Below are 27,433 nucleotides of genomic sequence, written 5' to 3' on the forward strand. Positions count from 1 at the left end.
ATCGGCTAGACTGGCCACTGACTCATGGGACAGGGAGGGAAGCTGCCAGGGAACAGATGTTCAGGTGGGAAGCTTAGGGGAGGGCATGGTGGGCTCTAGGACATGGTGACTCTCAGATGTCCATGGAGGGGGTCCAATGGTACAGGACAAAAGCACTTGATCAGACATGTTCCTTTTTTCTCCTGAGATATATATCCCACCTACACTCACATTCTTCCTTATATTTATATTTTAAACTTTGCTCCATTTCGCTCTAATGTGCAGTATTCTACTATAACCCTTAACTCACTAAACCGGCAAATTTATTTTTCTGTTTGTTTTGTTTTTAATTGTCATTACATTTCCACTTAACAATTTGTTTCACTTTCTTTGTGTTTTTTTGTCTTAAGTTACATTATTAACCAAAACACTAGTGCTCCTAAAAGATAAAAAAGATATGCCTTCTTTTGTCATTTGCACCTTTCACTAATGAGTCCTCATTTGGTATGGGTTTAATGATGATGCACCTAAAACAACAGTAGCCAAAGCTTCTGTAGCTTTCTGGCAAGAGGCTCAATTTAAAATAACTACAATTATTAACAATTGCCAATATTCCAGCATAGATTATTTGGATTCTTGGGTAGGAGAATAAATTCAGAAATTGGTGAATTGAGATCAAGACATTTCAGACCTCCTTTAGGAGTTTCATTATAAGTATTTACTTAATTTTTTTTTAAAGCTAGGCACACGAAGTGTAGATTTCATTGGTAGCTTGCAGCACCGCTTTGTAAGTGAGCAATGTCTCTGGTAGAGATATGGCTCCTGCAGTGGTTCTAGGTAAAGCTGCCCTGAGGGGTGCTATGCCATGTGGAAGCTCCCCGCAGAGCATTTTTTGGGGGAATGATGCAAGACAACTAGAGCAAAGTATTGGGAAATAGTGCAATATAGAAGTGAATTGAAATGTGTATTTTTAATGTTCATTTTTAAAATGCCAGTTGTATTAATAACATTGAAATTTACATTGCAGACTCAGTCCGCTAGTAGCACACTCCAGAAACACAAATCTTCCTCCTCCTTTACACCTTTTATAGACCCCAGATTACTACAGATTTCTCCATCTAGCGGAACAACAGTGACTTCTGTGGGTAAGTACAGTAGCAACAAGAAAGCAGCTGACAAATGGGACTTTATCTTTGAGTTGCTCTTTTGGGTGGCTTAGGTGTAGCTGGTTGTTCACAGGCACAGACCTTGGGTACAGAAACTTCCCATCGCAGTTGTATTACCTTATTTGCAATGAGATGCAGAGTCCATTTCCTTTTTCCATATACCTTGCTTACAGATTTCTTCTCTTTGACAAAGTGTTGGTTATACCACATGAATATTTACTTGAAGTATACTGGGGAAGGGGAAGCAGGCATTGTGTGTGTGTACAGAAAATAATTTCAAATATATTGTGTTTCAGTGGGATTTTCCTGTGATGGGATGAGACCGGAAGCCATAAGGCAAGATCCTACCCGGAAAGGCTCAGTGGTCAACGTGAATCCTACCAACACTAGGCCACAGAGTGACACCCCGGAGATTCGTAAATACAAGAAAAGGTTTAACTCTGAGATTCTGTGTGCTGCCTTATGGGGTAGGTGTCTAGCCACTACTCCAACACATTCATTTTTATTCTGAGCGGTGGCTGGTCTCCTAGAGAAGTACTGCATTGAATAGTTTGTGGATAGACAGGATGGAAGACTTCTATGATGCCCATCTCCTGTCATATGCAGAGTGGTATATTAGCAGACTGATGTGGTACATGTATATGCTTGCACTCATTTTAACTGTCAAATATTGGCATGATTAATCTCCATTTTATTTTTATTAAACAAATTTTTGTAGTAGTTTTGTTACATGGATATATTGTATAGCAGTAAAGTCTGGGTTTTTAGTGTAACCATCAGCCCATTATACTCAATAGTGTACATTGTACCCCTGAACCCTGGGGTTGACTGTTTTCCCTATAAAATTCAATCATATCTAGCAGTGGAAATGTTGGAGAAGTATATTTATAAAAACTTACTGCAACATGCAACCCAGTGTTTTTCATTTTTCATGCTCGTAATTTCCAAGTACTTTACAGTGACTGTATTCTTTTGACTATTAGCATTCAGTACTTTATAAAATTATACAACTGTACAATTATACAACTTGGAAATATATCATGGAGAAGTAGAAGACAGAGTGTAAGTGCCACAATACCTGCAGCTTTTGTGTTTTGAAAAGAGTCTTCAGCTTTATCTTGTTACTCCCTCATTCTTTCTCACTGTAAAATCTTGAGGTTGATGTTTATATGTTAGTTTTTAGAAACACACATAAAAGGATTTCTTCACAAGGCCCATATTTTGTGTAGTTATTACCAGATTCTTGACATACAAGTTTAAAAAAATCTACTTGATACTGAAGATTGACCAGGAAAATATCAAAATATTGTGTAAAATAGAACCTTTGAAATGGTATCTGTCTGGCAGCAGTTCTATCAATAAATATCTGTCTTTTCTACCAATAATTTCTAAGCTGTTTTAGATCAACTTGCCTAGATATATGCAGGGAAAACATAAGCATAATATTCAAATAAGTTCCACCTTGACAAGGATATAGTCAGGGCAGAATGGCCAACCTCAAGAATAAAATTATATGAAAATGAATCACATATTACATATTTAAATATTTTTCTTATACTGATAATCTTTTTAGTTGTACAGCATTTTTTTTTTTTTTTTTTTTTTTTTAATCTCTAAGCGTTAAGTCACTATGCCCACAAGCATTGCTTGGGTAGATACTGTCCTCCAAATGTTGGGATAATCCCAACTCAATCAACTCATTAAGGACCAGGCATGAACTGAGAGAGGGCTCTAGGAGGGTTGTTGTCGCAATGCCATCACAATTATTTATTTCAAATTATCTGGAAATAGGGTGTGGGTGGGTGCGGGCATGCGTGTATGTGCCATGATATTCTTCCCCCTCACTCTCTCTACACAAATACTTTATTCCTTGTCTTGGGGAGTTTATGACTGAGGAAATCAGTACACACAGATATGTGCCCAATTCCCTAGGAATGTGAGGTCGTTTGTGCTACATGTTACAAAGGTGATTCTGACAGTGAAGGTTCTAGATCAAGGAACAAGAGCATTTGGGGAAATACATGAATGATCAAGAGGGAGAAGTGCTTTGGCCAAGGGGCAGGCAGTCTTAGATGCCAGTCCAAGGCTTTTGAAACAATTTCTACATGGAATATGTAGTTTTTGAAGATAGTCATGACTTGAGTATTTTAGCAAGATTAGGATTGATTGGATGTACATCATGAGAAAGTGGAGAGAAGCTCCTTTAACAACCTTAATTAAGGTCTCTATCCGTCACTTAAAAGGTTGCCAAAGGCTGAACAATTGTGAGAGCAGAGGAAAGGGAAAGGAGGGACAGAGAAGAGGTTTTCTCTGACTCTAGTGGCCAGTTTTAGCTAGTTTTGCAGAGCAGCTTGGGAGCTGTTGATAGAAATGGCCAAGTCACGAGGCTAGTTTCAGTAGAGATCTGCAGTGGGTGGAAAGCAGGAGGCAAAGTAGCAGCGTGGAATTAGGAGTTAGTGGTTCTGAGGCACACTCACGCACAGGTGGGTGTGTGTCACCAGATGGACAGCAGTGGAAATGTCTCCACTGAAGAAGCAGAGGGCAGGTGTGGAAACAAGGAAGGAGGCGTCACATCACAGCAGAAGAGTGTGGAGACTGTGACAGTACAAGGTTAGAGAAGTAGGGTGAGTCAAATATCAAATCACAATATTTTGATAGTCCTAAGAAATGGAGGGACAAGAGAACTGACTACAGTTGTTTCTTGATGATGGTGGAAAGCGATTTTTAAGAAAAGCTTAAATGTGAGTGATGGAAGCCGAATCATAAGCTGTTAAGGATTTGAGGGCTGCATTTATATGGCCCATTCCAGAGATTTGCCAATGAAAGATGAGGAAGCACAAAGGGATCATGGTATCAGATGAAGGTTTGTTCAAATGTGTGATGTGGCTAATTAGACATAGAGTCTGTAAAGATAGGAAATAATCAGCATATAACATTCTCGAAGAACTGAGGAAGAACTAGCAACTAATGGATTATTAAGGAAATTGATGGGATGAGGGTTTCTTGTTCTTTCCCTTATCCTTTCTTATGTTTAAATACGTCAGCATCATTGCTACATGGTGATGTGTTGCAGGATTGGTTACTTTAACTGTTTAACCTTTGACTATTTTAAGGATTTCTTCTTCTGGGTGAATTAAGGAAGCTGCACTTTTTTCCAAATAGATGATGTTATCCTTTCTATACAACCTGGGGATTTGCCAAGCACAGCATAAAATTGAGGCCTTTCTGTGTCCCTGAAACAGGAGTGAATTTGCTAGTGGGTACAGAGAGTGGCCTGATGCTGCTGGACAGAAGTGGCCAAGGGAAGGTCTATCCTCTGATCAACCGAAGACGATTTCAACAAATGGACGTACTTGAGGGCTTGAATGTCTTGGTGACAATATCTGGTGAGTGTTTGTTTTGTAAAGCAAGAATATGTGACACCATCTTAACAATATTGTAGCTTTACACACTAAACTTCAGTTAGCTCATTCGCTGATGTACTGGCTAAATAAGGTACAACCACATTGAGACTTGACAATAATGTGAACTTGAAGACGTATTCAGAGGCAACACACATGCACATTTGATCTCTGGCTCCTCCGAAAGCAGTCTTGAGAAGCGTATGAATGTGTTCTTTCTCACTGGCATCTCTCACTGCCCTCTCTGCCCAGTTGCTTGTTAGATTTCATTTGCCTTATCCAATATGTAGGTCTGTGTCCACTCCTTTCCACCAGCCTTTTTTTTTTTTTTTTTTTTTTTTTGAGATGGAGTCTTGCTGTGTCGCCAGGCTGGAGTGCAGTGGCGTGATCTTGGCTCACTGCAAGCTCCGCCTCCCGGGTTCAAGCAATACTCCTGCCTCAGCCTCCTGAGTAGCTGGGACTACAGGCAAGTGCCACCATGCCCAGCTAATTTTTGTACTTGCAAAAGGAAGTATTCTTTGCCATTATTGTAAAAGTATTGTATTATGGTTTTTATTATGTGTAACACAATTATGTCTCTTTTTTACTTATTTATTTATTTATTTTTTGAGACGGAGTCTCACTCTGTCACCCAGGCTGGAGTGCAGTGGCACGATCTCCGCTCACTGCAAGCTCCATCTCCCAGGTTCACACCATTCTCCTGCCTCAGCCTCCCAAGTAGCTGGGACTACAGGCACTTCCCACCACGCCCGGCTGATTTTTTGTATTTTTAGTAGAGACAGGGTTTCACCATGTTAGCCAGGATGGTCTTGATCTCCTGACCTTATGATCTGCCCACCTTGGCCTCCCAGAGTGCTGGGATTACAGGCATGAGCCATCGCACCCGGCCAATTATGTCTCTTTTTAAGAAGAGCATTTTTCTTAGTATAAATTGTATAATATAAACTACTACAGGAAAACAACTACAAGAAATAAAAAGTAAAATCATCCAGAGATCATATCTTTTAACTTTTATAAGTTTTTAAATTCCAGTTTTTTAAGCATACACCACACTCACTATATACTTAAGGGAAAAAATCTGCATAAAAATGGTTATACAATATTTCAAACATAGAGAGGATAGTGGCACCCAAGTACTAACTATAACTAGCCAGTTTGGACAGTTGTTGCAGTACACTGTTGTACATAAAGTCAGCATCCCCGTTCCTCCCACATCTACCTGTCCATGGCAGCCTCTGTCCTGAAGTTAGGGTGTATCCCATCCAGGCCTGATTGTCCAAAACACGTAGTCTGCTTTCTCCATGCCATTGAACGTCCTTCCATGGCCTCCATTTTATATGGCTAGAGGGTGTTTCCTTGCATAGATGCGTTAAAATGTATTTACTTATCTTCTCTCGTTGCCCTTTAGGTATATTCCTTTTTTTCTCTCGTGAACATTTTTCACGGATATCCTTGTAGCTTACTTAACCTTCAGGCACATACCATGTTGCATAGATCATAATTTCCTAATAATTAGTGCTATTGCTTGGTCAGATGGCATGCAAAATTATAAGACTTTAAATGAGTCTTATATACCACTACTTACAGTCACCTATGATATTATAATCACTTATGATACCACCAGTGATTTTTATTTAATTATCTGCTTGTTAGTACAAGCTTGTTATGTAACATATTTGCTTGAAGTTATTTTACTTCTAATATATGCTTTTGGTTGTTAAGTAAAGGAGTTTCTTGAAATGCAAAAATTTCACTATTTATACTTAAATGAGGAAACAGCCATTTAAAACTAGAGTGCTGATGGATGGTAGTTTTTTAAGTTGGAGAAAACAAATCTGCGTTTAATGATCCAGTGAAACAAGACAATTCATGGGGATCAATACTCAGCTAAGACCAGGTGCAGTGGTGTATGCCTGTAATCCCAGCAATTTGAGAGGCCAAGGCAGGAGGATTGCTTTTGCCTGGGATGTTGAGGCTGCAGTGAGCTGTGATAGCACTACTGCACTCCAGCCTGGGTGACAGAGTGAGAGCCTGTCTCCAAAAAAAAAAAAAAATTAATAATTATAATCAGCTGATACCAGTAATCATTTTTTGGTCTACTTTTCTGTTTTTTTTTTTTTCCTTCCTTAGTAACTTTTAATGGTTTTCACAATCATAAATGTAGTACATGTCAATTGTAGGAAGCTTCAAAAATAGAAAAAACTTAGGAAGAATAAAACAAAATGTCACCCCCATCTCAGAGATAACTCTTGTTAACATTTTATATTTCCCTCTTCTCTTTTCTGTAAATATATCTCACAAGATGGAAACAAAACATTATATATAAAACTGTGTGGTCTTTTTCTTCTCTTAACATATATTGAATATTTTCCTGCAAACAGTTCCCCAAAAGTTAAAAGGATTATACTGAAGTATGATATACACAGAAAGTACAGATAAGCATACAGATCAATGAGCTGTCACACGCAGAATCCATCCAGATAGCCCCACCCTGGTGAAGACATGGAACATTGCCAGCACCCCAAAACTGCCCTGTGAAGCCACCCAGGGACTGCCCCCAGAGGCAAGCACTGTCCGGACTTTGAACACGTTAGGTTGATTTTGCCTTCATTGAACGGATTTTATATAATGGTAAAACAGTATGTGTTCCAGTGACAGCTGCTGCTTTTTTTTTTTTTTTTTTTTTTAAGTAGACCTTTTCTAAATGTTTTTTCAGTATTTTGCAGTTTAGCCATTCTGAAGGGGTGTAGGAATTAATAGGTGTATCTCATTTTAATTTGCAGTTTCCTAATGACGTATGGTACATCTTTTCTTATGTTTGTATGTCTTCTGGTGAGGTATTCTATCTTTAATCCATTTTGTAATTGGATTGTTGCTTGCTTATTGTTGAGTTTTAAGAGTTCTTCATGTATTTTGGATCTAAATTTCTGATCAGGTATGTGTTTTGCAGATATTTTCTGCCAGTTTGTGGCTTGTTTGTTCATGCTGTGGAATGGTGTCTTTTGCAGAAGAGAAGTTTTTAATTTTAGTGAAGTCCAACTTACTAGTGTTTTCTTTCATGAATTGTGCTTCTGGTATTGTATCTAAAAAGTCATTGCCAAATCCAGAGTCACTTGGATTTTCTTCTGTTACCTTCTAGAATCTGCTTTATAGCTTTGTGTTTCACATTTAGGTCCACAATCCATTTTGAATTGATTTTTGTGAAAGTTTCAAAGTTTGTGTAGATTTATTTTCTTTTGCCTATGGATATCTAGTTGTTGCAGCAGCATTCATTAAAAAGACTAACCTTTCTCCATTGAATTGCTTGTGCTCCTTTGTAGATTACTGCTATATTTGTATAGTTCTATTTTTTTTTTTTGAGACGGAGTCTCAATCTGTCATCCAGGCTGGAGTGCAGTGGTGAGATCTCAGCTCACTACAACCTCTGCCTCCCGGGTTCAAGCGATTCTCCTGCCTCAGCCTCCCGAGTAGCTGGGATTATAGGCATGTGCCACCACGCCTGGCTAATTTTTCTATTTTTAGTAGAGACGGGGTTTCACCATGTTGGTCAGGCTGGTCTCAAGCTCCTGACCTCGTGATCCGCCCATCTCTGCCCCATAAAGTACTGGGATTACAGGCGTGAGCCACCGCGCCTGGTGTATAGTTCTATTTCTGGGCTCTATTTTTCCCCATTTATCTATTTGTCTCTTTTTGTGCTAATAACCACACTGTTTTGATTACTGTAGATTTATAGTAAATCTTGAAGTCAGGTACTGTCAGTCTTTCAACTTTGTTCTTTTTTAATATTATGTGGACTGTATTGGGTCTTTTGCCTCTAGAGTCAGCTTATTGATATGTACAAAATAACTTGGGATTTTGATGAGAATTGCATTGACTCTGTGGATCAAGTTGGAAAGTACTGATGTCTTGACAATATTGACTGTTGTATCCATTAACATGGAAATCTCTCTCCATTTATTTAGTTCTTCTTTGATTTCATCAGAATTTGTAGTTTTCCGTAAGTAAAACTAGCAAAGGGCTAATTACATTAGATTTATTATACCCATTTTGTTTTTTTAAGTACTAGTATAAATGGTGTTGTAGTCTTAATTTCAGATTCTAATGATTTGTTGCTGGTATACAGGAAATACAGGAAAGTGACTCACTGTTTTATTTTATTAGGTTTGTATCCTGCAACCTTGCTATAATTCTTGCTATAATCGCTTATTAGTTCCAGCAGGGTTTTTGGTTGGTTGGTTGGTTTTGGAGTTTTTTTGGTTGATTCTTCAGGATTTTCTACCTAGACAGTCATGTCTTCTGTGAAGAAAGACAGTTTTATTTCTTCCTCCCCAGTCCTTGTACCTTTTATTTCCCTTTTTTGTCTAATTGCATTAGCTAGGACACCCAATATAACATTTACTAGGAGTTATGAGAAGGGAAATCCTTCCCTTGTTCTCTGTCTTACGAGGAAAGCATCTAGTTTCTTGCCATTATGTATGATGTTAGCTGTAAGGTTTTATGGTAGATGTTTCTTGTCAAATTGAGGCAGTTCCCCCTCTATTCCTATTTCTCTGAAAGTTTTTATTATAAGTAGGTGTTGGGTTTTGTCAGATGTTTTTCTGCATCTGTTGATATGATCATATGATTTTTCTTCTTAGCTTGTTGATGTGTGTGGCTGACTTTGCCCACCATCATTTTTGTTGTTGTTGCTTGTAGCTGTAGTCTCTTTGTTCCTTTAGATGACTACACCACAATGTATTTACTCATTTTACTATCCATTCAGACATTATTGTTTCCTGTTTGTGGCTATTAGGAACCATGCTGCTATGAACATTCCTTTTGTTGTACTTGGGGGCATACACATACATTTATATTAGGAGAGAGATTACCAGACCATATGTAAGATATGCACATATTCTACTTTAATAGATGTGCCAAACTTACAAAAACAGTTCTAACAGTTTACAACACTAATTTCTGAAGTTTCTAGTTGTTCCACACCTTGCCTACCTTTGATATTGTCAGTCTTTTGAATTCTAGACATTCTGATAGGTGTATGAAATCATCTTATTACTGTTTTAACACACGTTATTACTGTTGAGAACGAGCATCTTTTTGTGTGTCTGTGAGATCACTTCTTTTGCAAAGTTCCAGTTATAGTGGCACGTCCAGTTTTTCTATTGTTATCTCCTGTTCTATTTGATTTATAGGAGTTCTTTACATATTCTGGATTATGACTCCCTTGTCAGCTGTTTCTGTGGTACACATCTCCAACTTGTGACTTGCCTTTCACTAGGTTTAAGTCCTGGCCTTAAGTGATTGATTTCTTTTGGTTACTATTGTTATTAATGATGAGACCTACTTCTGAATATGCATGTAAAATATTTATATTTATTTTGCTAGGCAAAAAGGATAAGTTACGTGTCTACTATTTGTCCTGGTTAAGAAATAAAATACTTCACAATGATCCAGAAGTTGAGAAGAAGCAGGGATGGACAACCGTAGGGGATTTGGAAGGATGTGTACATTATAAAGTTGGTAAGTTCTAGAAGCGTCATATTTTGTTTTTCCGGAGTTTGATTAGAGTTTGAATTTTAAACTTTAAATTTTCACAGGTTTTTTGAAGTTTGTAATAATAAACTTGTTTCTGAAACACGTGGATCATTTCTGGTGTTCTGTTTCCAAGGCACATTCTAATCTTGAAGTCTCATCTAGACATTGTCTTACTCCCTCTGTGCACCTATATGTGTAACAGAGTTCATCCCTGCAACTCACTCCGCCCTCAGTCTCCCCAACGCTGTGCATCTTGTGAGAGTCTTTCCACTCCTCCTCTTTGACAGTCCACATTCTTCTCCTCTGTAAGATGTGGTTCACAGTAACCTCTTTAAGGAAATCTTGTCAGCGGAAGCCAGCTGACTTGAGTCCTTTTTTACATGCCGGGCTTATTCTCCACTTAGAGGTCTGGAGGTCCTTGGCAGGCACTGATAAGAATGTTTGAGAGTTTGACTCAAGGGCTTATGGCCTGCCATTTTGAATTAAGTGCCTGTGCACAGCTACTATGCTCCTCACTAGTAAGTGAGCCCAGCTGGCCAGTCAGTGTTTTATGGCAATTGTATTGTTTTTTCTCCTTGGCATGAAGCAGTGATTCTCATGAAGTAAAATCTCACAGGAACAAAACCAAAACTGTTTTGTTTTTTTTTGTTTTTTTTTTTTTTTTGAGATGGAGTTTTGCTCTTGTTGCCCAGGCTGGAATGCAATGGCGCGATCTCAGCTCACTGCAACCTCCAACTCCCGGGTTCGAGTGATTCTCCTGCTTCAGCCTCCTGAATAGCTGGGATTATAGGCACCTGCCACCACACCCAGCTAATCAAAACAATTTTTTTTTTTTTTTACATACGAAAAAACCAAAATACTGGCACTAATGTTAGACATACAGGAGAAATAATGGACCTTAGCCAAATTAAAGTTTTATAGGAAAGATGTTATAGTCTAACAGAATTTAAACAGGAAGTTTATCTATATACCTAAAACTGATTAATGTTACGGGCCTATTGAATGTTTGTTTCTGCTTACGTGTTTTCTTTTTTCTATGTTTATGAAAATATATACATCATCAGTTCCTCTGTTCCAAGGGATGTTGTCATGCTTGGCATTGTCTTGTTGGTGTAGTCTGTCTGCACCCCTCAGCTCATGGGTTAATGGTGATTGTGGGAGCTGCCTCAGTATCTCAGACAGTTCTGATGATACGGGAAAGTAGAACTGTCTGCTTAGGATAGATTTTAGTATTAGGGTTTTCTGTGTTTATGTGAAGTATTTTTATGTGTTGAGGTATAACTAAAATCATCTAAGGCTAAATGTAATGAAACAGCTCATAACAGATGAAATGTACATGAATAGATTATCCTGCAGGGGGAGCAAGAGGCAGACGGGTTAAAAGTCTGTTGGGCTTTTCCCCAGAACAAAACAGTAGGCCTTCAGGCCTGTCACTCATACAGAATGAATCACAAGTATTTTCAGGAGATAAGTGTGGGTAATATCATTCATTCGTTGTCATTATGGTTGCCACCAAGAATAGGGAGCTATTTAAATGTATATTAAATTAATAAAAATTAAAGAAACCTTAAAATTTAGCTCCTCAGTGGCACTAGTACATTCTAAGTGTGCAATAGCCCCGTGTGTGGTGGTTATCATATTAGCAGTACAGATATGGAGAATTTCTATCATCGCAGAAGTCTATGAAACAGTACTGGTTTTGTCAGATTCTTATAAACCTTTGTGTCTTAATGTTCATTTATTGATTTATTTAAACAGTGGTAATATATAGAGTTTAACAAGGGGAGTTATCAGTTAACAAGTTCCCGCTCATGCACAAAGAAGGAATCAAGTAGCGGTGTGATGTTAGCTTGTAAAGAAATCAGGGATCTGCATTAGTAAGTCACAGGTACTCAAGGACCCCTGGGAGTACCTGTTTTGGCAGAGTTGCTTGGCAGTAAGGGCACCAAAATAGCTATGGGAAGGAGGCAGTTTTACTACTTCTGTAGATCAGGAAATGGTCTTAGTGATACTTGGACTTGTTCACAGATACTTCTGTTGGTAGAATTCAAGACTCATGAATATTTTAGTATAAGCCTTTTTTCTTCCTCAGTCTGTGTGAGCCCCATGCAGGACTAGGGAAAGTTGTAAGGAGGACCTCGGTCTCTCTGTGTGTTTCAGGAGTCTCTTGGCTGATTAATCATGTTGTTACTCATTTGGAGTAATACTAAGCCCTTGAAGACTTTAGGGTAGTATACCTGGCATTGTCCTTGATTATAAAATATCTTGGAATCTATTATAAGAAGATTAGGATCATTAGCGAAAGTACTCATTGATGGTCAAAATACATTAAAGAGCTGGAAAAGGAAACTGTGAGGTGTGATCTCTCTGAATTTTTCCCCTGCTTGTTTGGATGAATAGAAGGCATATTTATAAAGTTTGCAGAAGACAACTTAAACAGTTTAGAGGGCTATGTTGATACTGACCTGTGCTTCTCTTGCTTTTTTATTTGCTGCTCTTCAGTAAAATATGAAAGAATCAAATTTCTGGTGATTGCTTTGAAGAGTTCTGTGGAAGTCTATGCGTGGGCACCAAAGCCATATCACAAATTTATGGCCTTTAAGGTAACAACATCAAGTGAATTTAAAAGTAGTATTGGCCATTCAAGCTGCAACCAAGAGTCAGGGAATAAGTTTGAAAAGTCTGAATGTTAAAATTGCTAACATAAAAGCTATGTGCTAATATGGCATATAACTTTATCATAAGAAACCATTTCTAATGTAATGTCATAAGCTTAGTTAATCTGCTTTCTAAGCCCACAGAGTGAGAAGGAGAGAGAGATAAATGTTGGGTAGACACTTTAATCGATGTGGCAGTGTGTTCACAGAGGAAAAGAGAACAGCACTTCCAGCCTTCAGTTAAAAAGGTGACCTTCACCTGAGTCACGGATGCGTGTAAAGATTTAGATGTGTTTTTTATAACAAAACTGTGTCTAACAGGCAGTTTTAAGATATATCTGTTCATAAAATACTAATTAAAAATTAAATTACAGAAATTCTAATGACAGAACATTATTATATACTAAGTGAAAAAAGTTAAAATATTTCATATGATTCCATTTTTGTTTCAATAAAAAACTCAGATATAACATCTGAACTAATGTATAAATTAAGATGTTTTTGCCGTTTTGCATGTATACAGTTTTAGGAAAGTAAATGATTGAGTACTTAGTCTTAAAATTAGGACTGTTTTCATTTGTGAGTTCACAAAAATACTCATGAAATTTACAAATATACCCCACATTGCCTGGTGATTGGCTTTTTAGAATAGTTTTTTTATATTTTGTTGAAGGGGTAAGTTTCATTTATTTGCAAAATTTGTATTTTTGGATTGCTTACTGCTTGATTTCCCAGTGAAGCAGGATAGATGGAGTTACAATATTCGGTTAAAAAATAATATTCGCTTAAAAAATAAATCCAAGTGTTACTGAATAAAGAGAATTGGTTATACAGTTATATTATCTTCTGAGATCTGACCTTAATATCCTTTATATACTAGGTACCGTACCAGTTGGTTTTATACATATTACCTTATTTAAAGCTGCTGTTTCATTATCGTAGTCTCGTGAACTGTGGGTAGTGATGTCAGTGAAAAATGGAGACCACCAGCACAATCCAGGCTGTTGTAGCACATACAGCCTTTTCACCATTTTAGTCTAGTCCGAAAATTAGAGACCTTTATAGTTCAAATAGCTACTAGTATGATAATAGTGATACAATTTTCAGTGTGTGACTCCTACAACTCTTCTCGCTCTACTGTGCATTTGAATAGTTGAGTAGCATGCTTAGGAAAGTCCTCACTATTTTACTTTGCATGATTTTCTGATCAAGGCAGCCAACAGCACAGTTAAGTGACAGAGCAGAAATCTTGATCTGGAAAGGGAGATTTGGAACATAACTTCTGGAAGAAGTGTCTTCTAGATGCTAATTAACAGGCAAAAACATAATAAAGACTAATTTTGTAGAGTATTGTTGCCTTACGGTTGTTGCCAGTGTGGCTCAGTAATTGAATAACTGAGTATGTTGGGTCTTCTCTAGTTTGATCTATTAGAAGTAAGTTCTCCCGCCAGGCGTGGTGGCTCACGCCTGTAATTCCAGCACTTTGGGAGGTCGAGGTCAGGAGATCAAGACTATCCTGGCTAACATGGTGAAACCCCGTCTCTACTAAAAATACAAAAATTAGCCGGGCATGGTGGCGGGTGCCTGTAGTCCCAGCTACTCAGGAGGCTGAGGCAGGAGAATGGTGCGAACCTGGGAGGCGGAGCTCGCAGTGAGCTGAGATGGCACCACTGCACTCCAGCCTGGGTGACAGAGCGAGACTCCATCTCAAAAAAAAAAAAAAATAAGTTCTCCTTCATCTTCTCACTTCTCTCTTATGGCTTCTTTGCAGTCATTTGGAGAATTGGTACATAAGCCATTACTGGTGGATCTCACTGTTGAGGAAGGCCAGAGGTTGAAAGTGATCTATGGATCCTGTGCTGGATTCCATGCTGTTGATGTGGATTCAGGATCAGTCTATGACATTTATCTACCAACACATGTAAGAAAGAACCCACACTCTATGGTTGGTTGACTGGCTTCATTTTGTTTTGACTTTCTTCTTTACTCTGCTTAGTGAACTAACACAAGCAGGGATTCATTTCCCCTTGGTGTGGGGGTGAGTATTTAAATGATATGCAATTTTCAATAGCTCCATGCTCTTAGACAAGTGGAAATCCGCCTTCCTGGCTCTGTGGAGCCCTTGTGAAAACCTCTTAGCTCTTGCTTTGACTAACATGGGATGGATTTGGGGAAGTTGCTGGTAGGCCAGAATATCCCTGGGTTGGGAGTGGTTCTCAATTGGAGCCCAGCATCCAATGTTTCATGGGCCTCAGGAGATGTGAGTCAGTAGAGTATATTACTGGGAAAAGGCAGAGTTGGGGATATATATTGCATGAGTATTCTAAAATGTTAATCTAATTGCTGTATTTATCTTCAGAGATATAGTACCAGTGTATTGACTAAGAGTCTTAGTGAGCACTTGCACAGGGCTGGAAATAACCACAGACGTTCTTCCCTGTACTTTGTTCCTGTTCTCTAGATCCAGTGTAGCATCAAACCCCATGCAATCATCATCCTCCCCAATACAGATGGAATGGAGCTTCTGGTGTGCTATGAAGATGAGGGGGTTTATGTAAACACATATGGAAGGATCACCAAGGATGTAGTTCTACAGTGGGGAGAGATGCCTACGTCAGTAGGTATGGAGAACTTGGGGAAAGGCAGCATTTGTGAAAGTGGAGCCGTGTCTGAGACTCCATTTATTTATCATGCTGATTTTGTATGTCCTTCAGACCTTTTGGCTACCATTGAACAGAGTAGTTGGCAGTAGATGGTGGAAAAGTTAGATTGTAGGCCATGGAAATAGTCATAGGTCTATTTTAGAACAAAATCCGAGTAATTATTTTCTACTTTAAAAACCCTATTATCATAATCTCTCATTTAATCCTTAAAACACCCAGAGGAAAATCGGACATGTTTTTGTTGACCACTTTGTAAAGGGAGACAGAGAATTGGTAAAGAGACAGAGAATTAATTGGTAACGAATTGGTAAAGGGAGACAGAAAGGGAAGTTATTTGCACAGAATGGTAGAGCCATAACTACAAACAGCCTTGTGCATAGTTTTCTAGTTTGCATTCAGTAATAAAGACCGATATTTGACATTTTCATGGGTTTCTATTCCAAAACTATTTTGGTTTTATTGTAATTAAGTGACTGTCTCTGATCACTCATGATTTCTCTTCCCTGCCATCTCTCATGACTGGATTGATAAAAATCTGTGCACTAAACTCTAAACTCAGTGGGTAATTTTTCTAGATAGGCGTGAAAGGCCTAAGGAAAATGAAATAGATCAACCACTGATGGAAGTAACTACTTCACAGGATAGACAAGGTGGTTACAAAGGCAGAGTTCCTTGAAAACAAATCTTTAAATGCTAGGCATTTAAATTTTAAATTTTAAAAAGATTTAGAAGTATAAAAATACATTTTTATTACATAAGCAACATCTTTTCAGGGCTGTTTCCTTATCTTTAACGGTTTGCAATTTTTCCCTTTCCAAAAGCATATATTCGATCCAATCAGACAATGGGCTGGGGAGAGAAGGCCATAGAGATCCGATCTGTGGAAACTGGTCACTTGGATGGTGTGTTCATGCACAAAAGGGCTCAAAGACTAAAATTCTTGTGTGAACGCAATGACAAGGTAATAGTTTCCTTATGGATTCTTTTTAGTTACACTATCTTTTAATGGCTTGTTTTCCATGGAGTTTGATGATTAATTTCCTTGGAGTTTTGATAAAAATAATCAAGGAACTTTTTAAACGTTGCTTTTTAGTCATGTTTGTGAGGATTGGGGTATGTTTTGCTTTTTGCTATGAGGGGATAGAGATACTTTTCTCTGTAGAAATTAACATATTTGGGTTTTGCTTTGTATATGTATTTTTAACTCTATTAGATGACCAGTCTAGGCTATAATTAGAGATAGGGAAGATAAAAGCTGCCAGTTTAGTTGGCTGGAATTCTTTTGTGAGTGGAAGGAACCACCGTGCGATTTCGGTATATCAAAAGGTTCCTCTGACCTAATGTGTGTCAAGAAGATGCCCCTTGTTAGTCTGTGAGTGATGAAATTGCTTCCTAGGTTTGCATGTCAGAAATGTTTCACAGTAAAAATCATCTTATGCAGACATAACATACCTCCTGCACCAGAGACCCCATGGCATGACACCCCCTTTGCTTTTCAAAACTGGCCATATCACTCCAGGGACGATTCCTGTGGCACCTTCCTCCCAGGAAGTCCCTTTCAAACCGGCTTTGGAGTGGAGCAGATAGATGGCCAGGGGCGTTGACCCATCCCTGTTTGCCAAGGGAGAAGGCATCGAGGGTGGAACTGATTTTTACTAAGCCTACCCTTTCTTTCTTCTGCCCAGTCAGACAAAGGCATGTCTGACTACCTAAGGCAAGACACCACGACCTTTGAAACGTGGCCCTGAAGAACGTTTCCACCTTTTGCCTCACATTGACAGACTAGCAGTCAGCCCAGTTCTCAGATTTAAACATTTAATCATTTAATGCAAGAAAGAAGAAGCTACATATCTGTCCTTGGCAGCTGGTCCTGCTTGCCCGATACATCCCAAACACAAAGTCGCTTCACCCCTACCCACTGTCTTCTGCAACCCTACAACTCAGTTTCAAGTGGAGTTTTGCTTACAGATTATCTCCCAAATCTGTGACCTTGAAAATCTCTACAGCTCAGAGCTAATCCAGGATTTTGTCAGCTTGTTGGCTTATACTATCCTAAGTATGTTTACCATAGCTGCAACTGTAACATTCTTTGAATTTCAGGCATTTAAATATTTTTATCATGCATGTCATGTCCTTTAAGATTTATTAATAAAAGGCACAAAAATTCTATTTATGGATTATGAAGTAATTAATACATTTTGTGTTGATTTTTAAAAAGAAATTAGGTTGTTAAGGAGTCTTCCCTGTTGCTCATTGTGTTTTTTAAAGACATTTATTTATTAGATAGGTGTTAACAGTAGAAGTGGAAATAAATAACTCTTCAGAAACATCCATTTTTTTCCTTTGTGGTCTCACAATATGCCAACGTGTAAGGAGTTAGTAGTAATAAGCCTGAGTTGTAATAAAAATTGGCTGCAGATGGTCACTCCTTACGAATTATAAATTGATAATTGCCCCAGAGGTTTTTGTGGGTTGTTTATTTGTTTGTTTTGGTGATGGAGTCTTGCTCTGTCGCTCAGGATGGAGTGTAGTGGCGTGATCTCGGCTCACTGAAACCTGCGCCTCCTAGGTTCAAGCAATTCTCTGTCTCAGCCTCCTGAGTAGCTGGGATTACAGGCGCCCACCACCATGCCCAGCTAATTTTTTGTATTTTTAGTAGAGATGCGGTTTCACTATCTTGGCCAGGCTGCTCTTGAACTCCTGACCTCATGGTCCGCCTACCTCGGCCTCTCAAAGTGCTGGGATTACAGGCGTGAGCCACTGTGCCCAGCCGTTTTTTTTTTGTTTGTTTTTGTTTTTGTTTTTGAGACAGAGTCTTGCTCTGTTGCCCAGGCTGGAATGCAGTGGTGTGACCTTGGCTCACTGCAGCCTCCACCTCCCGGGTTCAAGTGATTCTCATGCCTCAGCCTCCTGAGTAGCTGGGATTACAGATGTGTACCACCACATGGTATTTTTAGTAGAGACGGGTTTTGTCATGTTGGCCAGACTGGTCTGGAACTCCTGGCCTTCCAAAATGCTGGGATTACAGGTGTGAGCCACTGTGCCTGGCCTCAGAGTTTCTTTTGAAACGGCTCTTTGGGAGTCTAAGCTTCTCGTACTTGACAGTGTTGAGGATGATGGTGGCTGAGATTCCCTGGCTGGAAGTGCTTCATGACCGTGGTAACCATGCCCTCTCTTTTCTTGCTTTTGCAGGTGTTCTTTGCCTCTGTTCGGTCTGGTGGCAGCAGTCAGGTTTATTTCATGACCTTAGGCAGGACTTCTCTTCTGAGCTGGTAGAAGCAGTGTGATCCAGGGATTACTGGCCCCCAGAGTCTTCAAGATCCTGAGAACTTGGAATTCCTTGTAACTGGAGCTCGGAGCTGCACCGAGGGCAACCAGGACAGCTGTGTGTGCAGACCTCATGTGTTGGGTTCTCTCCCCTCCTTCCTGTTCCTCTTATACCAGTTTATCCCCGTTCTTTTTTTTTTTTTTCTTACTCCAAAATAAATCAAGGCTGCAATGCTGCAGCTGGTGCTGTTCAGATTCTACCATCAGGTGCTATAAGTGTTTGGGATTGAGCATCATACTGGAAAGCAAACACCTTTCCTCCAGCTCCAGAATTCCTTGTCTCTGAATGACTCTGTCTTGTGGGTGTCTGACAGTGGCGACGATGAACATGCCGTTGGTTTTATTGGCAGTGGGCACAAGGAGGTGAGAAATGGTGGTAAAAGGAGCAGAGTGCTGAAGCAGAGAGCAGATTTAATATAGTAACATTAACAGTGTATTTAATTGACATTTCTTTTTTGTAATGTGACAATATGTGGACAAAGAAGAAGATGCAGGTTTAAGAAGTTAATATTTATAAAATGTGAAAGACACAGTTACTAGGATAACTTTTTTGTGGGTGGGGCTTGGGAGATGGGGTGGGGTGGGTTAAGGGGTCCCGTTTTGTTTCTTTGGATTTGGGGTGGGGGGTCCTGGCCAAGAACTCAGTCATTTTTCTGTGTACCAGGTTGCCTAAATCATGTGCAGATGGTTCTAAAAAAAAAAAAAAAAAAAAGAAAAAGAAAAAGAAAACGTGTGCATTTTGTATAATGGCCAGAACTTTGTTGTGTGACAGTATTAGCACTGCCTCAGTTAAAGGTTTAATTTTTGTTTAAACCTAGAAGTGCAACAACAGTTTTACCACAGTCTGCACTTGCAGAAGAAAGAAAAAAATTCAAACCACATGTTTATTTTTTTTTGCCTACCTCATTGTTCTTAATGCATTGAGAGGTGATTTAGTTCATATGTTTTTGGAAGAAACCATTAATGTTTAATTTAATCTTAATACCAAAACGACCAGATTGAAGTTTGACTTTTATTGTCACAAATCAGCAGGCACAAGAACTGTCCATGAAGATGGGAAATAGCCTTAAGGCTATTGCAGTTTACTTCCAAGTTTAGAAAGCAGAATGCTTTGTTTTCACCAGATTCACCATTAGAGGTTGATGGGGCAACTGCAGCCCATGACACAAGATCTCATTGTTCTCGATGTAGGGGATTGGTAGCACACAGGCGGCCACATTAGAATAGTCACACAAACTGTTCAGTGTTGCAGGAACCTTTTCTTGGGGGTGGGGGAGCTTCCCTTTTCTAAAAACGCAATGCACTACAACTATTTTAAGAATGTAGTTAACTCTGCTTATTCATAAAGTCGGCATCTTCTGTGTTTTAGGTGTAATATCGAAGTTCTGGCTTTTCTCGTTTTCTCACTTGCTCTCTTGTTCTCTGTTTTTTTAAACCAATTTTACTTTATGAATATATTCATGACATTTGTAATAAATGTCTTGAGAAAGAATTTGTTTCATGGCTTCATGGTCATCACTCAGCTCCCCTAAGGATGTTACCGTCTCAGAAAAGGATCAGGACTCCATGTCACAGTCCTGCCATCTTACTTTCCTCTTGTCGAGTTCTGAGTGGAAATACTGCATTATGGCTGCTTTAACCTCAGTCATCAAAAGAAACTTGCTGTTTTTTAGGCTTAATCTTCTTCCTTTGTGGTTAATTTTCCTATATATTGTGAAAATGGGGGATTTTCCCTCTGCCCCCACCCACCTAGACACAGCAGCCATTTGTACCTGTTTGCTTCCCATCTCAGTTGGCACCCACTCTGGCCTCTTGTCAGTTTCCTGTTCCTGGTTCCGTGTTTTTGAAAAAGGCCCTCCTTTGAGCTACAAACATCTGGTAAGACAAGTACATCCACTCATGAATGCAGACACAGCTGCTGGTGGTTTTGTGTATACCCGTAAAGACAAGACAAGCTGAGAAGCCTTACTTTTTGGGGAAGTAAAAGAAGATGGAAATGGATGTTTCATTTGTATGACTTTGGAGCAGTGCCAAAGGCCAAAGCCGCCTACTGGTTTGTGGTTAACCTAGAGAAGGTTGAAAAATTAATCCTACCTTGAAAGGGATTTGAGGTAGGCTGGATTCCATCGCCACAGGACTTTAGTTAGAATTAAATTCCTGCTTGTGATTTATATCCATGTTTAGGCTTTTCATAAGATGAAACATGCCACAGTGAACACACTTGTGTACATATCAAGAGAAGAAGGAAAGGCACAGGTGGAGAACAGTAAAAGGTGGGCAGATGTCTTTGAAGAAATGCTCAATGTCTGATGCTAAGTGGGAGAAGGCAGAGAACAAAGGATGTGGCATAATGGTCTTACATTATCCAAAGACTTGAAGCTCCATGTCTGTAAGTCAAATGTTATACAAAAAAAATGCAAATGGTGTTTCATTGGAATTACCAAGTACTTAGAACTTGCTGGCTTTCCCATAGGTGGTAAAGGGGTCTGAGCTCACACTGAGTTGTGCTTACCCTGCTTGTGCAGCTCCAGGCACCTGGTGGGCACTCTCGTGGTGTTTGTGGTGAACTGAATTGAATCCATTGTTGGGCTTAAGTTACTGAAATTGGACCACCCTTTGTCCTTCTCGGCGGGAGCTACCTGGTCTGTGCTTTACTTGGCTTTTTTCCTTCCCATCTTAGCCTCACCCCCTTGTCAACCAGATTGAGTTGCTATAGCTTGATGCAGGTACCCAGTGAAGTTTCTCCATAAAAGATTGGGAGTCGTTGAAATGTTTAGATTCTTTTAGGAAAGGAATTATTTTCCCCCCTTTTACAGGGTAGTAACTTCTCCACAGAAGTGCCAATATGGCAAAATTACACAAGAAAACAGTATTGTAATGATACCATTACATATGGAACATTGAAATGTTAGAGGAGTGCTCTTCCAAACGAAACAAAAATGTCTCTAGGTTTAGTCAGAGCTTTCATAAGTAATAACCTTTCTGTATTAAAATCAGATTAACCCTTTCTGTATTGAGTGCAGTGTTTTTTACTCTTTTCTCATGCACATGTTATGTTGGAGAAAATGTTTACAAAAATGGTTTTGTTACACTAATGCACACCACTTATTTATGGTTTATTTTAAGTGATTTTTTATGGGTTATTTAGGTTTTCGTCTTAGTTGTAGCACACTTACCCTAATTTTGCCAATTATTAATTTGCTAAATAGTAATACAAATGACAAACTGCATTAAATTTACTAATTATAAAAGCTGCAAAGCAGACTGGTGGCAAGTACACAGCCCTTTTTTTTGCAGTGCTAACTTGTCTACTGTGTATTATGAAAATTACTGTTGTCCCCCCACCCTTTTTTCCTTAAATAAAGTAAAAATGACACCTATTTTATGTGGCATGAGTTTCGAATATGTTCTGACCCTTCAGAATGTTTCCTTCCTGTGAGGATCCATATTTTATGCATACCTGCCTACCCTGAGCTGCCTATACCAGAGCAGGCTCCTGTATTTTGCTATTTCAGATGACAGGGGCTTGCCCAAGGCCAGGTGTAGATTATAAAAGTAGCAAATGTTTGTCTAAAGACCTCAGAGATGAAATGGGAGATGAACCTCCATCACCATGTTCCTGAAGACAATATGGAGTAAAGCTGGTCCTTAAATGTCACATTTTTGCAGTTTTGAATTTGGATCAAAAAGTACAACAGCATGATGTCTGTAATAGGACAATTAAAGTAGCTCTTTCTCAGTTTGGCACTAACTTGGGTTTAATAATTGGAGCCCCTTCAGTGTAAGGTCATTGTGTCTTCAGCGCTGGGGTTTCCCATCAACCCCCCCATAGGTCTGGTAGGCATGATCCCCATCGGGCAAATCTGGGGCCATGCTCTCAGTGTTGACACCTCGCCTTAGTCTCCAGGGCTGCCCGTGCTGCATCATCATCAATTAGGTATATTAATAAACCACTTCGTGCTTCATCCTGGAAACATGCTATCTCTCTAATGGGAAAATATAACTCCTTAGGCTGTCAGATGAGTAAGATTTTTTTTTTCCTACTTGGTATGTTGCAGTTGGTGGATGATTACGAATAAAAATCTGGTGGAGTTTTCTTGGGACCATCATGCAATCCTCCTGTTCCAATTTTCTCCTCCATTGGTTGAGATTTCACTTAATGGAAGCAACGGGGGATCCAATCAAGACCCTTCAGCCAACACCAGCTCTGTGTTTTGGCATCACATTCAAAAATACAGTAAAATTGGTGCATTCTCTGGCATCTGCTTCAAAAAACAAAAAAAACCCATGCTTCATTTAAGCAGAAGTAGCTAATATATTCTATAAAGTAAAATGGCTAAGGAATAAAAACTTGGGGAAAGTAGTTACTATATTTTCTTACGCGAGAAGATAGGCACTCAAATACTGCGTTCCCATACCTGGTCTACCTCTCCCTTAGGTTAATCAGACTGTATCCTTGTGTCAAATTCTTCCTGAAACAGTCTCATCTTTGCCTTTGTCCTGCCCAGCTTCTTTGCTGTTACCTTGTTCACTATTTCCTAATGAATACATAGCCTGCATATTAGCCGAGATTGTTTCTCAAATTTAACCACTTACTAAATTTCAAACTCTGCTTCTCCTGAACTACCAAACATGCTGGCACAGAGCAGGCACTCAGATTACCTGGCTGTTTGCTTAAGTAGCATGAAATAACTCCTATGTTAATCCAAGGGAAAACCAGCCTGCCTGTGCAGTGTGGGATGGGCAAGGAAGTGCTCTGGTCTTCCTCTTCTTCCAGGTCTTCCTTCCAGGAAGTGCTGGGGAAGTGTAGTCCCAGGAGGGCTGCAGAGCTCCACTGCACTGGGCATGGGCCATCCTGTCCCATAACAGGTCCCAGTACTTAACAGTCCCTCCAGCTGGAGCTTGGGTGCTGGAATAACACTGCAAGGACTCTTGATTTCTGAGACCAATCTAGTTTGCTTGTTTCTAAGAAATTTGGATTAGATATTCCAGCACAAAGTGATTTTTAAAAAATACTCGTTTCTATTTTGGCCAAAAGTGTAAAATTCAGGCAAGTTACTCACCAGAGTTCTGTGGAGGGATGCGGACAGAGCTGACCAAGGCCATTCTGCTCTTACTCTGATGTAACAGCCCTTAGAAACTAACATTAATAACTGTTCCACAATAGATGGTATTGAGTACTTCTTGATTCTTTGACAGCTTTATTGAGATACAATTCACATACTGCATAAGTCACCCATTTAAGTAGACAATTGGGTGGCCTGTAGTCTATTCAGAGTTGTGCATGCATCACTAACAATTGTCCCACTTTTTTATTACCCCAAGATGATGCTCCGTACCCCTTTGATGTTATCCTCCAATCTCCGCCTCCCTCCACTCTGGCCCCCCCGCCCCCCCCCGCAAGCTTTAGGCAGTCCCTAATCTACTTTCTGTCCCTATGGATTGGCTGTTGTGGACATTTATAGAAATGGAACCAGTCACCATGTGGCCTTTTGTGACTGGCTCCTGTCATGTAGCATAGTGTGTTATAGCTCATCCATGTTGTAGCACGTGTCAGCACTTCATTTCTTTATATTGCCATCCTTGGTTCTTAATCTGTTTTTCTGGTGTTATACTTGGAGCTAACTCACTGACAGCTAGGTCCCCAGCCTCAAAAGTTGCAGAGTTAACCTTTCACCCCTCAGGGGAAACAGCCCCAAAAGCAGCTCCAGAAATGGGTTCCTGCTAGGTGTGTTTTCAGTTTAAGCTCTTAGAAACCCAGGGATCTCTTTCCACAGATGATCTTGATGCCAAAGGTAGGCTTATCATAGGTCAGATGCAGTGAGTCAGGTTTTGGAATGGGGGACCGTTCTGGAAGCACAGTTGCCAAAATAGGCCCTGCCTGCTGTGGAGAGCAAAGCTCCAACCCGGAAAGGTTGGGATCTATGGGCGTTCTTTGTGTCCAAATCCTAAATCAGGGTTCTGAGGTTGTCCCCGCTAACTTATGTGGGCTCTCCCCTAGGAAGGGATAAGAGCTGGCTTTGCTGAGCTGGGATCCTTTTCTGATCCTTGGCAAACACATGGAGCTGTCACATTTCACAAGGGCCTTGTCCTGTTGGCACCTCATGTATCTTACTGGCATAGAGCACATTTCCTCAGTGCTGCCTCCTGGAAGGCCTGACTGTCCGCAGACTGTCATTTGCAGGGTACATCATTGAGTAAGTTAGACACTAGTAAACTTCTGGGAACTTGGTGGCATTCTGGTCAATCTAACAAGTTGAGCAACCACTGTGTGCTAATAAGCACAGTCTTAAGGTATGGTGCTCCTTTGGGGAAATGCAGAATTAACTAAAGGGGTTACTTGGAACAGTGCATAGTATATTCTACATGTTAAAGGAGAGCCTTTAGTAACTGTGTGTGTAAAAAAGACTTAACACTTAAGCTACAACAGCATGCAGCTGCCAGAATAACTGGCGTGAGTTTGAACTGCATGGATTACGAAGTGAGAGATGACCCCCTTTGGTGGTCAGGTCACACTTAGATACACTCATAGAGGGACCACCTGTAGCCTCATCGCAGGAGAGGGACACAGCAGGACAAGGCTCCAAATTAGATCCAATGAAGATGGGTCAAAATAAAAGAAAATAATTGGTAGAAGTAAGCATATATTCCTTTAAAAATCAAAATATCATTCAACCCTGATCAATCCATCCTGCTTTGGGGTAACAATGATAGCAATGGGATTTTATGTATATTTGCTACGCACCAGGCCCTGTGTGCTAAGGGCTTTTACACTTGCCTTCTCAGCCTATAGAAGAGGCGACTCAGGCTACCCATTTGTTAATTTAAACTTATTTGGAGAGACACAAATGCAGGAGCCACAAGATAGAGCTAGGAAAAGTGAGTTGAGTGCCCTGGGAGCAGCATCAGCCTCCAGTATGAAAGGGACAATCAGAACTGTCTAACGGGATGAAACAGGCAACTTTAGTGGCTGGCCAGGTTCACGGCCGTTGAGACAGGCTTTGTTGGGATGTAGAGGACCTGCAGTCCCTTCAGCACCCCGTAGAATCACCTACCTTGAGGTAAGTTGGGACTAGATATGTGTAAGGGTGGTGTATTAGTCCATTTTCACGCTGCCGATGAAGACATACCCAACACTGGGTAATTTATAAAGAAAAAGGTTGAATGGACTCACAGTTCATGTGGCTGGGGAGGCCTCACAATCATGGTGGAAGGCAAGACAGAACGAGAGCCAGGTGAAAAGAAAAACTTACGGAACTATCAGAGCTTGTGAGACTTACTCATTACCGTGAGAACAGTATGAGGGAAACCTCCCCCATGATTCAATTACCTCTCACCAGGTCCCTCCCACAACACATGGGAATTATGAGAGCTACAACTCAAGATGAAATTTGGGTGAGGACACAGCCAAACCCTATCAGGTAGTGAGCAATTCATGAGCCACTCAAGAACACTTCTGAACTCATCAAATGGCTTCGATATTCTTTGTAAATGTGAATGGGTTCTGGATGCAGCAGAAATGGGGTCTGCCATGGTAGAGGTGGGGACTTCTTCAGGACACATGGATGTCTCATTGGCCCAGTTAGCGCACTCTCTGGGACCTCTCTGTGGAAGGCTGGCTACACTTGATTCTTTATTCCCGGTACTGTGGCTGGCTCCCCAGTGAACCCTATAGCAACCAGGTTAGGATATCTACAGGCTTTCCCACCGCAGGAAATGGGCGGATCCTGCTAAATCAGAGATCAGGCAGAGTTCTGTCTGGCCCTGGAGAGCTTTCCACAGGCAGTCAACCCTTTAGGTGGCAAAAGAGAAACGGCTGCATGTACCCAGACCCAAATCTGTTGTCATTATATAAGGCCAATTAAAGAAATAGTGTGGATCTTAAGTTTGAATTCAAAGGTCAAGCAATGACAATAGATACTGCCTTGCTGTTGGAGTTTATAGATAATATTTGTCAATGTCTATATCTAATTTTTAGTTGTCTAATATGGAGAAAATTCTGATGCCCACAGGTACATGATCACAATTTTTAAACAGTTAACCTTGTAAGATAAGAACCTAAAAAGTATATGAAGTCAGCAATTTTGGGATACTTTTTAATGATTCAGGAGTAACAGAAGCTTTTAAGATAGGCACAAAAATAAGTCAACCTGTCAACACAAGCTATCGTTTTTCTTGATCTCTAGTGTAAAATATATAATTGTGCACATTTTAAAAAGGTAATGTGTTTCACAGTATATTGCAGAATATTATTTCAACATGTAATCAGTATTATAAAGAATAGGATAATTGACTTTCTTCATTTCATACTAAACTTTGAAACCTGGTATGTATTTTACACAGCATTTGCCAGGTCCCACTAGCTGCACTGAGCACTGAATAGCCACACGAGGCTACCATTTTGCCAGAGGCTTTATGTACATTATTATGGTTACTCCCCTCTGGAGTCTTTGGAGGTAAATATTGTTGTCTACATGTTACTGAGCTCCTAAAAATTACATAATCTGCTGGAGGTTGTTTTAGAGTTTATCAATGGAGGAGCCAGGATTAGAACCTAGTCTGCTAATCTTTAAAGGCTAATTTTTCTGTACATCAGTGCACATTAGTTTGGTTAGTGTTTTCAAGTTGTTTTCGGCACACTAATTTTTTGAGTCAAAGGCTTGCTGACTAAGATGTGGTTCCATTGGAATGTTACCTGGAATGCAGGC

At 39.8% G+C, this 27,433-nt stretch overlaps 1 protein-coding gene and 1 pseudogene across 50 annotated transcripts in view; both read left to right on the forward strand.

Annotated features, from left to right (window-relative positions):
- Positions 1-18,925, forward strand: part of MAP4K4 (mitogen-activated protein kinase kinase kinase kinase 4) — a 190,912-nt gene extending 171,987 nt beyond the window's left edge. For 27 of the 50 annotated variants that reach the window (XM_054547357.2, XM_054547366.2, XM_063713368.1 and 24 more), the window contains 9 exons: positions 1,007-1,124; positions 1,442-1,612; positions 4,388-4,531; positions 9,929-10,063; positions 12,581-12,681; positions 14,507-14,656; positions 15,197-15,356; positions 16,220-16,359; positions 18,591-18,925. In XM_054547357.2, coding sequence (XP_054403332.1) covers positions 1,007-1,124; positions 1,442-1,612; positions 4,388-4,531; positions 9,929-10,063; positions 12,581-12,681; positions 14,507-14,656; positions 15,197-15,356; positions 16,220-16,359; positions 18,591-18,674 — 1,203 coding nt within the window. In that variant the 3' untranslated portion in view covers positions 18,675-18,925. Of the gene's footprint in view, positions 1-1,006; positions 1,125-1,441; positions 1,613-4,387; positions 4,532-9,928; positions 10,064-12,580; positions 12,682-14,506; positions 14,681-15,196; positions 15,357-16,219; positions 16,360-18,590 lie in introns of all 50 variants that reach the window. The other 23 variants (XM_054547354.2, XM_054547365.2, XM_054547355.2 and 20 more) reach the window with 1 other exon arrangement.
- Positions 18,926-20,053: 1,128 nt separating this feature from the next.
- LOC112131988 (uncharacterized) lies at positions 20,054-22,105 on the forward strand (annotated as a pseudogene).
- The last annotated feature ends 5,328 nt before the right edge of the window (positions 22,106-27,433 follow it).

Source organism: Pongo abelii, chromosome 12 (assembly GCF_028885655.2).
Source record: "Pongo abelii isolate AG06213 chromosome 12, NHGRI_mPonAbe1-v2.0_pri, whole genome shotgun sequence".
Classification (NCBI taxonomy): Eukaryota; Metazoa; Chordata; class Mammalia; order Primates; family Hominidae; genus Pongo; species Pongo abelii.